General features: G+C 48.8%; 1 protein-coding gene across 19 annotated transcripts in view; it reads right to left on the bottom strand.

Annotated features, from left to right (window-relative positions):
• The window catches only part of HSPG2 (heparan sulfate proteoglycan 2), a 209,775-nt gene that overhangs the window by 52,034 nt on the left and 142,385 nt on the right, over positions 1-15,356 (bottom strand). For 13 of the 19 annotated variants that reach the window (XM_083629125.1, XM_083629129.1, XM_083629131.1 and 10 more), the window contains 13 exons: positions 15,074-15,184; positions 14,610-14,710; positions 12,713-12,893; positions 11,562-11,621; positions 11,058-11,180; positions 9,962-10,114; positions 8,432-8,574; positions 7,035-7,115; positions 6,037-6,172; positions 3,370-3,521; positions 2,131-2,278; positions 602-744; positions 374-509 (listed from right to left, as the gene is read on the bottom strand). In XM_083629125.1, coding sequence (XP_083485251.1) covers positions 374-509; positions 602-744; positions 2,131-2,278; positions 3,370-3,521; positions 6,037-6,172; positions 7,035-7,115; positions 8,432-8,574; positions 9,962-10,114; positions 11,058-11,180; positions 11,562-11,621; positions 12,713-12,893; positions 14,610-14,710; positions 15,074-15,184 — 1,668 coding nt within the window. The remainder of the gene's footprint in view (positions 1-373; positions 510-601; positions 745-2,130; positions 2,279-3,369; positions 3,522-6,036; positions 6,173-7,034; positions 7,116-8,431; positions 8,575-9,961; positions 10,115-11,057; positions 11,181-11,561; positions 11,622-12,712; positions 12,894-14,609; positions 14,711-15,073; positions 15,185-15,356) is intronic. The other 6 variants (XM_083629141.1, XM_083629132.1, XM_083629128.1 and 3 more) reach the window with 3 other exon arrangements.

The raw sequence follows: 15,356 nt of genomic DNA, 5'->3' as shown, positions 1-15,356 counted from the left end.
ATGGGCAGAATGAGGAACAAATTTGGGTGACGGACACTTGCTAGGGCTCCTTCTGCATGGACTCCCAACCAATCCCCCGCCCCCCTCTCTGCAATGCTTGAGGCTCATGGGCTGCCACGGCTGCCACTCAGGTAGGTCACCGAGCTATTGCCCCTTTGTTCCAGCCTATCAGCGGGCAGTTCTGAGGATACTTGCCTTGCCCTGGGAGCTGGCAACCCCTGCTACACCACTGCCCAGGACATGCCCCAAGGGAAGCCCACAAAGATGACCTGAGCGAAAGAGCAACTCTCTCCCCAGCTGCGGTTTCCAGCAGCTGGTATTCACTGCCTCCGACTGGCGAGGCGGCGCATGGCCAGAGCATTGTTTGACTCACTCTGGGAGGTGCCGTAGACGGTGACCACAATGGAGGCTTCTTGCACCGCCCCACTGCTGGCGTCGCTCACCCGGCACACGTATTCTCCAGAGTCTGCTGCCGTGGCCGCCAGGATCCTCAAATGGTAGCCAGATATCTGGAGGGTGGAGGGGGCAAAGGGACAGTTTGAGTCCCCCTGGAGCTCGGTTTGTGGGTATCGTTGGCCAGGCACACAGACCAACTCCATACCTTGTGATTTGCCGGGAGTGACCCTCCTCGCTTGTACCACGTGACCCTGGCCCGCGACTGGCCTGTGACGAGGCAGCTCAGCTCCAAGTCTTGCCCCTCGGTGATGGACGGCGATGAAGATTCAATCCTGACTGGTGGGGTGTCTACGGAGACAAGAAGGGCCCAGATCAGACTCGAGAGGCCCAGTGTCCTGCTCCCAACCAGGGACAGCCAGGAGCTTCTGGGAAGCCTCGTCCTCTTGCAGGGGGGAGCATTGCACCCTCCCTTCCTTGCACTCCCTCCAGAGAGGCAGGAAAAATGGGACAAGAGTACCTCGGGAGACCCATAGCATGGGCGGGCAGAGGAAGGGCCCCACCCCACTGCATTAATTTCTTTCTTTCTTGCCCGCTCTTCACCCTAAGATACAGGGTGGGATACAACGCTAAAACAACATTAAAAACAGTTTGTAACAAGTTGGGAGGCAATGGGGTAAAGCGGGCTGCAATAATAATAATAATAATAATAATAATAATTTTTATTTATACCCTGCCCTCCCCAGCCAAGGCCAGGCTCAGGGCGGCTAACAAGCAATAATAAAAACAAGTTGAATGAATACAACTTAAAAACAAGATTAAAATACCACATTAAAATATTGAAACATTAAAATATTAAAATGCAGCCTCATCACAGGAGGAGAAAGGAAAAAGAAAAAAGAAAGAGGGGGAGGGAATCAAATTGGCTCCAAGCCAAAGGTCAGGCGGGACAACTCTGTCTTACAGGCCCTGCGGAAAGAAATCAGATCCTGCAGGGCCCTGGTCTCATGAGGCAGAGCGTTCCACCAGGCTGGAGCAAGTGTTGAAAAGGCCCTGGCTCCGGTTGAAGCTAATCTAACTTCCTTAGGGCCCGGGACCTCTAGGGTGTTGCTATTTATGGATCTTAAGGTCCTCCGGGGGGCATACCAGGAGAGGTGGTCCCGTAGGTATGAGGGTCCTAGGCTGTGAAGGGCTTTAAAGGTCAAAACCAGCACCTTAAATCTGACCCTGTACTCCACCGGGAGCCAGTGCAGCTGGAAAAGCACTGGGTGAATATGCTCCCATGGCAGAGACCCCCTGAGGAGCCTCGCTGCAGCATTCTGCACCCGCTGGAGTTTCTGGGACAGCTTCAAGGGCAGCCCCACGTAGAGCGAATTACAGTAGTCAAGCCTGGAGGTGACCGTCGCATGGATCACTGTGGCCAGGTCGGGGCGGGAAAGGTAAGGGACCAACTGCTATGGGGCAGCTTCCCCCCCCAAAAAAACCCCCAAACTACATTCCTCTACAGTCATCAAATACTCTGAGTCAAAGGTGGGAAATGTTTTTGGCCCTAGGGGGCAGGTCATAGAATCACAGCATTGTAGAGTTGGAAGAGACCCAAAGAGTCCAGCTCCAAGCATTATGTCCTCCCTGCCACCTGTCTATTGTTAGATGCCTATAATCAACGATATATGTATGTGTGTGTGTGCACAAGAGCTCTCTCCCCTCCTATGACCTGAAAGGTCCTAGAAGCATTACCATGTGCAGAACCATGTGTGTGTCCTTGCTGCTGTACGGTCACCATGATGGAGGCTTCCTTAGGGCCTGCCCCATTGCTGACGCGGCAGACGTACTCGCCCGAGTCCGCCGCGGATACTTGCAGGATGCGCAGGACGGACCCGTAGACCTGAGGATACAGGAAGCCATTCATATTATTTTTTGTATATCATTTCTATTAAATTTTCTGTTTTACAATTTAAAATACTCATTTTTATATCCTTAAAATATCAATGATTTCCCTTCTTCTCTTTGCATGGTTCATTTTACACATCATAAATCCCTGCATATTTTACAAAAACTAGGCCATTTGGTATTCCATTATTGCATCCATCAAAGCTTAATTACACTGCTGAATTTATCTTAATGCTGCCAGCGTTTTCAGCTGTGCACAATTATTTCCCATATATTCAATAAACGTTTTCCAATCTTCTCTAAACGTGGGTTCTTGTTCTCTTATTCAGTATGTTAAGTCTGCAAACTGTGCATATTTTGTCAGCTTGAGTTGCCATTCTTCTTTGGATGGGACCTCGCTCGTTTTCCATTTTTGAGCTAACGAAACATGGGCCACAGTAGTGGCATACATAAATAACCTTTTTTGACACCTGGGAATTTCAGTCTGAATTATCTCAAACAAAAAGGACTCTGTTTTTTTGAAAAGTACTTTTAAACATTTTTTTTTGATTCATTAATTGAAAGAGAACCACACAGGTTCTGCACATGCCTGAACTAAACCGTCACAGGCCTTGATTTTCTCTAACCACCTCCTCCTTTTAATTCAGGTCCAAGGAAGTTATGGCCCTCCAGATGTTATTAGACTACAACTCCCATCACCACCCATGATCTCTAGCCACGCTGCCCAGGAATGATGAAATTTCAGCGTCCATCAACATCTAGATCAGCCTTTCTCAACCTGTGGGTCCCCAGATGTTGTTGAACTATAACTCCCATCACCCCTGAGCTCTGGCCTTGCTAGCTAGGGGTGATGGGAGTTGTAGTTCAACATCTGGGGACCCACAGGTTGAGAAAGGCTGATCTAGAGAGACAGGTTCCCTATCCCTAAAGTAGGCAGTCACTTGCTTTCACTGCTCCTGGCTACCTCCATCACTTGCCTTCACTGCCCCTGCCTATCTCGTTCACAACTCTGCCTTGGGGACGGAGAACCTGCAGGCTTCCAAAAATTGATGGACTTCACCTCCTGTCAGCCCAACCTGTACCTACCTGGTGATTGGAAGGCAAGGCGCCCCCTCGCCGGTACCATGTGACGGATGCAGCTGGCTGGCCGGCCACGATGCAGTTCAGATCCAAGGTCTGCCCTTCTATGACCGAAGAGGACGACGATTCAATCTTCACCATTGGAGAAAGGCCTGCAGCTACAAGGATAAGCAAGCTGGGTCAGGCCTAGGCGAGCCCATGCAGTCTAGCATCCTAATTTACAACCGGACGGGAAGACCACAGACAGTGCCGGAGTACAAAACAGTAGTCTCCCCACAACAAGCCCCCCTTGTCACCATGCCACAACTGGGGTAGACATTCAGAGGTAGACTGCCTCTGGAGTGGAGTTTCCACCAACCATACTGGCCAAGAACTGATGGCTGAGTGATTATTTTTCCTTCTCCGCAGAAACTTGCTCAAAACTCCAGAATATTTTTCCTGGTGCGTTTGTCCCAAGCGTTTGGGTTTATGTATAATCTCACTAAGGCAGCGAACGTGTCCCTCCGAAACTCTGCAGCCTACCCCTCAGGGTTTTCCACAAAACGCACCTCACATTACAATCAGCACATTCAGCAGTGAAGCGGAAGATTAAGAATGGAACGAAGTAAAATGAAAGTTTCGCTGAGTTGGAGAATCTTTAAGCTGTTTAAAATCTCTCTTTGGTACGTATGATTAAAGCGTGCTTTTTGTTTTGTTTTGAGCCCCTTAGTGGCGTCACCTCTTAAGCCAGTAGTTGGCTTGTATTTCAGATGAACGTTTTAACTGGCAGATAGATAGCTTCAGTCACAATTTATAGGAGTTTCAGAAATAATTAAGGAAAGGGAGGTTTAGCGGATCTTTGCCCTAAGGACTGAGCCCTAGGGCTATTACGTGGTTGTTTTGGCATAATTACAGTTCTTTCACTCTAGGTTACATACCCTGCCTGGGTTCGTTTCTCAGTCCCTTGGCAAGAAAGCAGCCCTTTCAGAGCGTTGGAAGTGAATCTCTGCTATCTCTGTTCCTCAGAGATAATTTGATAACCAAGAGTTATAGCCTGGCTATCATTAATCTACAGTGGCTACAGTGGTACCTTGGTTCTCAAACGCCTTGGTTCCCAAATGCTGAAAACCCGGAAGTAAGTTGTTATGTATTGGGTTTAACACTTTTTATGTTACAAGCTGCGTTCTAACCAACACTATAAGCGTTGGTAGATGAACGTTCTAATGGCATGTAAGCGCATGCACTTTCAACTGTCAACTGTCAACGGTCAGTTCTTGTTGGAGTTTTCATTGTGTAGTTCTGGAATTTGGGCTTTGTTTTCCTATGAGTGAGCCATTGTCACTGACAATCTTGAATAAACGTAGTTGAGGAACTTATACTGCCTTGGGCTTCTGACTTTTTCCGAACATTTAACATTTAACGTTGAAGGTTTCTCAGTCCCTTGGCAAGAAAGCAGCCCTTTCAGAGCGTTGGAAGTGAATCCCTGTTATCTCTGTTCCTCAGAGATAATTTGATAACCACTGTAGTGATTCATGGTTATCATGAATCACTACAGTGGTAACTTGGTTCTCAAACGCCTTGGTTCCCAAACACCAAAAACCCAGAAGTATTCTGGTTTTTGAACTTTTTTTGGAAGCCTAAAGTCCAATGCAGCTGTCGGCTATTGTTTCCAGGGCGCCTGCACCTTGGTTTTCAAACATTTCAGAAGTCAAGCGGACTTCTGGAACAGATTAAGTTTGGCGCTTTTGTTTTTGCTCTTTATTTTGCATTTGAGGCTTTTTTGGTTAATTTGTTTTTGTAACTGTGCGGAACCCAGTTCAGCTACTGATTGATTGATTTTATAGTACAGTGGAACCTCGTGTTACGGACAGGATCCGTTCCGGAGGCCCGTTTGTAACATGGGACTGATGTAAGCTGAAGTGCCACATCTGCGCACACGTGGGGGTGCGATTTAGTGCTGCTGCGCATGTCCGAAGCACATTTTACTGCTTCTGCACATGCGTGAGCGGCAAAACCCGGAAGTAACCTGTTCCGGTACTTCCGGGTTGCGGCAGGATGGAAGACGAAAACACGCAACCTGAAGCGGACGCAACATGAGGTATGACTGTACAGGACACTGATTATTGCTTTCATTTTATGGATCAATGGTCTCGTTAGATAGAAAAATTCATGTTAAATGGCTGTTTTAGGGGTTGCTTTTAAAAGTCTGGAACGGATTAATCCGTTTTGCGTTACTTTCCATGGGAAAGTATGCCTTGGCTTTGGAGTGCTTTGGTTTTGGAACAGACTTCCAGAACGTATAAAATTTGAGAACCAAGGTACCACTGTACATAGTTATCTCTGCCAATGGAATGTTAACATGAGCTCCTAATCTGCAATGAATCCTGTCAGGAAAGTCACCAGGGCTGCAATTGCTGGAGTGGTTTCAACAATCGATCCCTCTTCCCAGGGAACTCTGGGAACTGTAGCTCAGTGAGGGGGTACCTTCTAAGACCTCTCAGCACCCTTACCAAACTACAGCTCCCAGAATTCTTTGGGGGAAGCCATGATGACTGTATAAAGTAGTGTCATAGTGCTTTGGATGTACGGTGTGAATGCGTCCTTTCAAAAAATCCTGCCAGGACCCCGATGGTGGAGTCACTGTGTGCGGCTAATGGCCACCAAGGCCCAGTCTGAAGAAAACCCTCTACTTACCTCGGATGACCATCACCTCGATTCTTGCCCGACCGACTCCTGATGTGCTGCTCCCCACACAGTGGTACACCCCGCCATCAGCCACTGTGATAGAGGGGATGACCAAGGTGGCAATGTCTGTCCTCTCTGCACGGGACTGTGGGCAAGGAGGAAGAGGAGAGTCACTGGAGTGTTTCTGGAGCTGCGGCTGAGCTCCAATGCCCCACAGGCCATGCTGGGTGCTAGGCAGGCCTCTGATGTGCAAAAAAGTGCCCCTGCCAGATTGCCTAAAATGAAGCCATGTAAACCACAGCAAGGGACGTAGGTGGCGCTGTGGGTTAAACCACAGAGCCTAGGACTTGCCAATCAGAAGGTTGGCGGTTCGAATCCCCGCGACAGGGTGAGCTCCCATTGCTCGGTCCCTGCTCCTGCCACCTAGCAGTTCGAAAGCACGTCAAAGTGCAAGTAGATAAACAGCTTAGTTCTCAAACGTTTTGGCTCCCAAATGTCCGATGGGGCTTCCACGGCTTCCGTTTGGCTGAAGGAGCTTCCTGCAGCCAATCAGAAGCCAAGCTTTGGTTTTCGAATGTTTTGGAAGTCAAATAGGACTTCCGGAATGGATACTGTTTGACTTCTAAGGTACGACTGTATTGGGAGAAATCTGCACTCAAATACTGATGAATTTTAATGTGGACTTTAAAAAATAAATTGCAAACTGGTGTAGAGAACTGAACTTAAAAACTGGAAAAAATGACAAATTGAAAGTGACAAATCTGCCCATCCTTGCCGGAGAACCAGAAGGACAGGAAGTGTAAAATGGAGAGGCGGGGATTGTGTCCAGTGCTAGCCCTACTCAGAATAGACTCACTGAAGTTAAAGGACATAACCAACTTAGGTCTATTGGTTCCAATGGCTCTACTCTGAGTATGCTTAGTTGGAAGCAACAAAGAGACAGAAATCAGCTAGGAAATGGAGGGGGAAGCGAAAGAGGCCAAGGAGAGGCTTGCGAAGAGGGCTACCTGTTGGAGCTCCTGGATCCGCCGCTGGAGAACCTCCAGGCTGTCACCTTGGAAGTGGAAGAAGCCAAAGACGGAGAGAGCCTATCCGGGGAATGGGGAAGAAAGAAAGAGAGGAAGGGAGCAGGAGGGGGGAGCCCGGAGGAGACAGAAGGAAGAGGAAGAGAGTGAAGGGAGGAAGGAAGGAAGGATCTCGCGGCCCTGGCCTGGGTCCCTGCCAGGAACAAGCTCCCACAAATTCCAGGAGACAAAAGTTGAACAGTGACAAAGTCAGCGAAGGAAGGGATGCTGGGCAGGCTGTACAGCTCAAGTATTTGGGAAGACAGTTATAAGAATTCTACGGTCTCAAATATAAACTGAATGTTATGAATGTACAAGGCAAACACATACATAAGTATATAAACCATGTGTCTGAAATAGTACAGGAGAGCAATCCTGAAGCCATTTTAACTCTCCCAGTGACTTCAAATATTCCTCTGCAGTAAAGGAGGAAAATGGGAAAAGCCTTTCCATTGTCTTTTGCTTACAAATCCTGTCTTAAGGGTGTATTTGTGTACTAATAGGGCAAGCCTCCAACTTGGACTCAGGAACTAAACCATTAACCATCACAAAAGAATGGCCAGGCTACCCAAGTAAAGCAATCAGTGACCACTGTCAGGTATCCTGGCAAACAGGATTTCTGTTGTAGACTGCCTCTTTCTGTGATGTATGTATGATGTTTTAGGCCGTGGTCTTGAGCTACAAGGTGGGCAATTTCAAAACTCTTCATAGGGGCTTGCACACCGTTGTTCAGAGTTCTCCTCCCTCCTGCGTGTGGTGAGTGGGGACCCTGTTGCAACAGTTGAATAAAGATCAGGCTTCTCAATATTCTCTGGTTGGCCTCTGTTATTTTCTCCTACGGATAGGGAACCCACTTAAGGACTCTATATGGGCTCCTGGATACCTCATAAGGGAAAAGGAGAAGTTTTTTCTTACAACAGGTACTTAGATGGTACACTTGTTCAATGTAACGTGAGAACACCCCTACTGTAACTTCTCAAAAGTGTGCCCTGTCTGCGGTCCTGCGTACACGCTCACCGAAACATGCAACTAGGCGAGCACAATCCCTTGCAAATGTGTAGAGCTGGCTTCTGTGCGAAGGAGTAGCGAGGAACAAGAGTAGCCTTAGGCACGTGCAGAGTGCCTTTGCTTCACGGCTGAGTAAGGGCAGACAACCCTAAGATGAAGCATCGTTAGGGCTTTTATTTTGGAGCAGGGGGGACGGCTTCCAGCTAACATCATCTGCCTCTCCCATCCTGGGCCCCTTTTTCCTCCCCTCCTTGAATCCCCTTTGACACTGACATTTTCAGTGGTGGGGAGGCCTAGAGAAGCCCATCGCCCCCTATTCTTCCAAAACTCACCTGCGGGGGCAAGTGGCCTCCTTCTTTTTCCCAGGTGATGGTGGCAGCAGGGGAGCCTCCGGCTCGGCAGTAAAGCCTCACGGTGCTCCCTTCGTGGACCTCTGTCCGTTCTGGGCTCACCTGCACTTGCGGGATGCTGGCACCTGAGGAAGAGCAGAGCGGCAGGTGAGCCCACCTCTTCCCCTCCAATTCCCCCCCCCCAGCCCCTCTTGACCTGGCCTAGGGAAGGGAGGCCCCCCCCCACAAGATACTTGACAGAGATGGCTGCCAGGGTGGATTTGATTTAAATCAAATCAATTTAAATCACTAGTCAGTAAGACTTGATTTAAATCAGGCATAGGCAAACTCGGGCCCTCCAGATATTTTGGGACTACAACTCCCATCATCCCTAGCTAACAGGAACAGCGGTCAGGGATAATGGGAGTTGTAGTCCCAAAACATCTGGAGGGCCGAGTTTGCCTATGTCCAATTTAAATCATTTTTTTTTTAAAATAGAAAGACTCATTCTTCTTGGTATCATCTTAATATTGAGAACCAAATGAAGGTTTCATTTTTGGAATAATAAATTATCAGAGTAGTTTTTACAGTTATATCAAAAATTACTGATTTGGTTATACTATTAGACAGTGGTTTTTTTCTGGGGATACGCAGGGGTACACATACATTTTGTTAATTTTTGTCCATTTACTGTATTTATTTTTCCTGATTTGAACTATAAAATGGTGATTTTCTTGAGTCAAAATGAGAGTACCCCCTAAACATTTTTTTAGGGGGGGAAAGGACTGCTATTAGAAATACATAGACTGATAACGATGAAATTATTGTGAGGTTTAATAAGTTAACTGTTTATATTTGGACAACTTTTCTGGTGTACTTTATCAGAAGGAGAAAAATAATCATTTCCTTAATAACAATTTAAACAATTTATTTAACTAAAATAATAACATTATAGCAGATGCATCCATGGTTGCTAACTGATGTGGTTAAACAATTAAAAAAAACTTAGACTGAGTTTTAGCACACATGAAAAACTTAAAACAAATCCTCACTTCCTGATGAATAGCCTTTGGACTATAATGTAACTTAATTGGAAAACTATCTTTAGATAGGTTTTTCCTCCAAAAGCATTTTATTTTAAAAATTTAATGATTTAAATTTTAAAAATCTGATTTTTTTGATTTTTTTAAAAAAACTTTTTTTTAAAATCATTTATTTTTAGCCACCCTGATGGCTGCCCTTTCTGTCAATGAAGCCAGAGCGGCAAGAGAAAAAGGGCTTCTTTTCTCTGCCCACCACTAGGTAATATTATTAGCAGTGCTGGCTCCAGACTCCCCACCAACTTGGGTGACTTTAAAAGAAGATTAGACACATGGAGGAAGATAACGTTATCAGTGGCTGAACAAGGTGGGCTCCCTTTGGCCTGACCTGGGAGCAGGAGGACTATCTCCACCTGCAGGGGCACATTCGGCACCCCCAGAGACGGGTCAAATGGATGGCGTGCCACCCAATTCTCGCCCGGGCACAACGTACTGTGTACTTGTAAGAAGGCACGGGCCATATGTTGTCCGGCGCTATTCCGCACACGGCACAAATACTGGGCTTCGTCGGAAGGCTCCACTGCCGGGAAGCGCAGGATCCCACCCTGGATGAGGGCTTTGGAGGAGATGACGCCCCCTTGTCCACCTGATAGAGAGAAGAAGAAGAAGAAGAAGAAGTGTTTGGACTTGATATCCCGCCTTTCACTCCCCTTGAGGCAGGCATGGCCAAACTCGGCCATCCAGATGTTTTGGGACTACAACTCCCATCATCCCTAGCTAACAGGACCAGTTGTCAGGGATGATGAGAATTGCAGTCCAAAAACTTCTGGAGGGCTGAGTTTGGCCATGCCTACAAACAGCTAAAAAGGGACGTGGGTGGCACTGTGAGTTAAAACCACAGAGCCTAGGGCTTGCCGATCAGAAGGTCGGGGGTTCGAATCCCCGCGAGGGGGTGAGCTCCCGTTATTCGGTCCCTGCTGCTGCCAACCTAGCAGTTCGAAAGCACGTCAAAGTGCAAGTAGATAAATAGGTACCGCTCTGGCGGGAAGGTAAACGGCATTTCCATGCACTGCTCTGGTTCGCCAGAAGAGGCTTAGTCATGCTGGCCACATGACCTGGAAGCTGTCTGCGGACAAACGCCGGCTCCCTCGGCCAGTAAAGCGAGATGAGCGCGCAACCCCAGAGTCGGTCACGACTGGACCTACTCAGGGGTCCCTTTACCTTTACAAGCAGCTAACAATCTCCTTTTCCCTTCCTCCCCCACAACAAACACTCTGAGAGGTGAGTGAGGCTCAGAGACTTCAGAGAAGTGTGACTAGCCCAAGGTCACCCAGCAGTTGCATGTGGAGGAGCTGTGAATCGAACCCGGTTCACCAGATTACGAGTCCATTGCTCTTAACTACTATACCACACTGGCTCTCAGAGGAGAGAGAGGAGTTATTATTTTTTTCCCAATTTGTTATGGATCACTTCCCAATACTCTTTTACCCTTTTACAAGTCCAAGTCCCCTGGAAAATTCCTGGGGATGCCTGACGGAAGGTGACCTTTCAGAGATGGGGGCCACGGCGTCACCTAGCAGGAAGCTTACCAATCCACTCCACCGTGGGCTCTGGGCTCCCGGTGGCGATGCAGCGGAACTCGGCCGCTTGTCCTGGCTGGACGCTCAGCTGCGAGGGCTCGATGGTGGCCATGGGGTGGACCGCGGGTCCAGCTAAATTGGGGAGAGGAAAGTTCAAGGCGGCTCTGGGAAGCCGGGGTAGGGAGTCCATGCCGGTGGCCATTTCAGAACAGGGATGGAGAAAGGCTTGTGTGCTGTGCCCTCAAGACCCCGCAGAATCAGGAAAGGAACCGAGCATGCACAAGCAAATGGATGTCACCCTAGACATGAAGTATGCATGACGCTGATGACTGTAGCGCAGGGTGGTGGGTGGGTGTAGGAAACAGGAGTGTCAACAACCCATCACCCATGCCATCAAAACCCATGCAGAAGAGGAGGAGAAAGAGGTGGATAAGACTCCAGCGCGAGGGTATGAAACCGAAACCTTGCAGCGATGGACGATGGGGCATGCAAGTGGGGCCAAAACCGACTTACAGGGCCTGTGGCCTTCCACCACTTCTACAGGTCCGTAGAACATCTGGGTCTTAGACGGAGCTGCGTGCGAGGGAGAGGGATGTAAAAACCAGGCCCAGGGAGGATGAGGGCCTGGCCAATGGCAAGAACCCCCGGGCACCCAAGGGACTGTTTTCCAGAGCTGGAGATCCTTGCCCAGTGGATCAGCCCACTGCTAAGGAGATGGATTGTCCCTGGAGATGCACCATATTGTCCTGAATATAAGCCACACCTTTTTTCCCAAATTCTGACCGTGAAAAGTTAAAGTGCGGCTCAAATTCATGACCTTACAAAAACTGGCTTTTATGGTCACGCTGTAGGATTTCCTTCTACACTTGCCATTTACTGGTGTGAATGCCTGTGGAATTTTAAGGGAGGTGCTTATATTTGGGTATTGTCTTTTTTTTCTCCTCCCCCCCCCTTGAATTTTAAAGGTGCAGCTTATTTGTGGGTGCGGCTTATATGCAGGTCAATACGGTATGTTGGGGGCAGAACAAGGGACCCTCTGCATGCAAAGCAGCAGCTCTGCCACAGAGCTACTGCCTCACACTAAAACTAAAGAAAGCCTCTGGTCCCCGTGGTACTGAGAAAGTCAGGAACAGGATCTAAGTTAAGGTCCACCTAGCTCGGTATAGTCTACACTGGTTGGCAGCAGCTCTCCAAGTTTTCAGATGGGGATCCTTTCCCCCAGCCCTACTTGGAGACGCAGCCCAGGACGGAACGTGGGACCTTCTGCATGCCAAGCAGCTGCTCTAGAACTGAGCCGTAATCCCTTCCCTTCAGACCCGGGACCGCAGGGAGCGGTCTTCTACGGAGCCCCTCCAGCTCAGTATCGTCTGCACTGACTGGCAGAGGCTCTCCTGGCTTCCGAGCAGGAGAAAGGAGGTGAATGGACCTCTCTGATCCCACCACCTGAACCCCCAACTCCCATTACCCCCAAGAAGCAACAGGTGGGAGCCATCTTTCGTGACATTTTGGCAGAGATGAGCGTGCTCAGTTGCCGTGTGCCCAGGGCTATGAGAGCAGCCTGTGGCCAGGTGGGCGAGCGTTGGGTGTCGGTGTTAAGCCACGATCCAGCTGTGCCTGCAGCCTGGGAGCACCCTGAGCATGCAGCCCCCTTTCTCCGTCCCTACCTTGCACGTAGAGGGTGGCGACCCCTTCGTCCATGTCGAACATGTTGGACCCTGTGCAGACGTAGATTCCGGCGTCCTCTGGTTGGACGTTGCGTATGGTGAGGATCCCGTTGAAGTCCATGGCCCGGCTGGGCAGCTTCCCATTGTTCTGACGTGTCCATACCAGGGTGTAGGCAGGAGACTGGGGGTGGGCAGCCAGGGGAAGAGAGAGTTGGGACTCCAAAGACAGGCAGCTTTTCAACAGGTAGCGTTACCTCTCTACCAGCCTCCTCCCCCCCACCGCGGCTTTTGACACCAGAGATGTGAGTAATAAATTAAACGATGATAATGAGAATAATAGTGATGATGATGATAAAAATAATAACAATGCAAATTTGTTTTTAATGTGCACTTTCATACTAGAATTTGTTTTTCAACGTGCAACATGTATACAGACATTTCTTTCAATATTTTGGTGTGTTTTTTTAATTGAATGAAATTTGTATGTAGCTTGATTATAAGAAAACCTCTACAAGCGGTTTAAGAAAAATATGGAAGAAAATATTAGAACTCTCCACTGGAAACATAAACAGGTATGTAAGAATATTTGAGGTATTTTTTAAAAAGGTAAAGGATCCCTGGACGATAAAGCCCAGTCAAAGGCGATTATGGGGTTGTGGAGCTCATCTCACTTTCAGGCTGAGGGAGCCGGCGTTTGTCCACAGACAGCTTTCTGGGTCATGTGGCCAGCAGGACTAAACCGCTTCTGGCGCGACGGGACACCATGACGGAAACCAGAGCACATGAAAACACTGTTTACCTTCCTGCTGCAGAGCTATCTGTTTATCTACTTGCATCGGTGTGCTTTCGAACTGCTAGGCTGGCAGGAGCTGGGGCAGAGCAATGGCAGCTCACCCCGTCGAGGGGATTCGAACTGCCGACCTTCCTGATCGGCAAGCCCAAGAGGCTCAGTGGTTTAGACCACAGTGCCAAATCAATGGTAGCTAATAAGAACTAAAACACACATAAAGTTTGACGTGTCTGGAGAAGTTTGCCTGAACAACAATGCTTTTAGCAGGTGCCAAAAAGGGCACAGCAAAGGTATCTGCCTGATGTCAATAGGCAGGGAATTGCAAAGTTCAAGTGCTGTCACATTAAAAAGTTGATTTCTTGTTAGAATTCCTGCTCCATGATTGCAGTCATGGGATTTTTGTCTATCACATGACGGTATATGTTTTGACTCCACAGAGTGGGAAGTGACGGAGACAGGATGTTTGTGTTACTGTGTTCCGTGAAGTGGGAGTGTTGTCCTTTGTTCTTTTTCTCTTTGCTGTCTGATGCTAGAGAGAGCCATGTTGCACTGCTCCGTGTGTGTTTATATGTAAATAAAGTAGATTAGCCAAAATGCTGAGTTGCTGAGGTCTGTTACGGAAGCGGAGAAGACTCTGCAGATCCCTAAGTGTGCTGGTGTCTGTTGGCATCGGTCGCTGTGATGCTCGGGCACAAGAAAGCTTTTGAAGCTCCCGAACGAACGACCAGGAGGGAGAGAACATGCCAGTCAGGCATGTGTCTCTACCAGGGTCCTACTCGAGTGTAGGACGAGCTCCTGACAATTCTTACAAGTGCGGAATGAGGATTGAGTGGTTGAATCCAACCTTTAACTTTTACACAGGTGGGTGGGGGCTCTTGACATCCACCCCGCTCCCCTGAAATAAGGCCTGGAGTTCAAATCCTCCCATTTGGCCTCAAAGTTCACTGGGGGCCTGTCACTGCCTCCCAGGCGAACCAACATTTCGGGGTTGTTGTGGGGATTACATGAGGAAGGGTGAGAACCACGTATGCCACCTGGAGCTCTCTGAAGCAAAATGTATAGGAACGAAAGAAAGCAAATGAGCACACAAAGGCCAAAGGGGCTCACCTTGCTCTTGGCTGTGCATACAAAGGTGACGTCTCCCCCTGGCTTCACGCTCTGCACCTTCTGCTCCTCCACGGTCACTGTGATGGGCTTGCTGGGGCCTTCTGCGGAAGCAGAGAGAGATGTGCGAAAGACTCCCTCGTGGCCTTCTCCTTGCCAAGATCCGTGCCCTTCCTTGGATGCTGTCCCGCTTCCTCTCCCCAGCCCCGTTTCCGGAATCCTCTCCCCAAGGAAATGTGCCAGGTGCCATCGCTGGCAACTTGCCTATTTTCCCCAGCCTTTGGCAGCAAAGGGAGCCTCAGACGTGGTCCGATTAGTGGGGTGGGAGGGGAGGAGTTATGCCCTCTCAACTTCTGCGGCTCCCATCAATTGACACCCACCCCTTCCTGCCCCAATCTCAAGCTCTGCACCTCTACAAGCTCTTCCCGGCGAAGGAAGTTCACTCCTAGCAAGAAGGTGTGTCTCACCTGTGACGACCACCTCAGCACGGCTGGCATTGCTGAACTGTGGGTTCCGGCATGTGCAGATGTAGACGCCGGCTTCGGAGGGCTGGATGTTGGGGAAGTGGAGCTCCAGCCCTGGGGAGGAAATGAAGGGAGATGGAGACGAGCTTGGAAGGTTTCCCAAGGGTCATCTAGTCCAACCCCCCTGCAGGCCCTCCTTTTTTTCTATTATTATTATTAGTAGTAGTAGTAGTCGTAGTAGTAGTAATCATATCTGAAGGCGCCCTGTTTAAGGAAGTTTTTAATG

This window comes from Podarcis filfolensis (genome assembly GCF_964270895.1).
Source record: "Podarcis filfolensis genome assembly, chromosome: 8".
In the NCBI taxonomy this organism is placed as follows: Eukaryota; Metazoa; Chordata; class Lepidosauria; order Squamata; family Lacertidae; genus Podarcis; species Podarcis filfolensis.
This window is presented reverse-complemented; position numbering and strand designations above follow the sequence as displayed.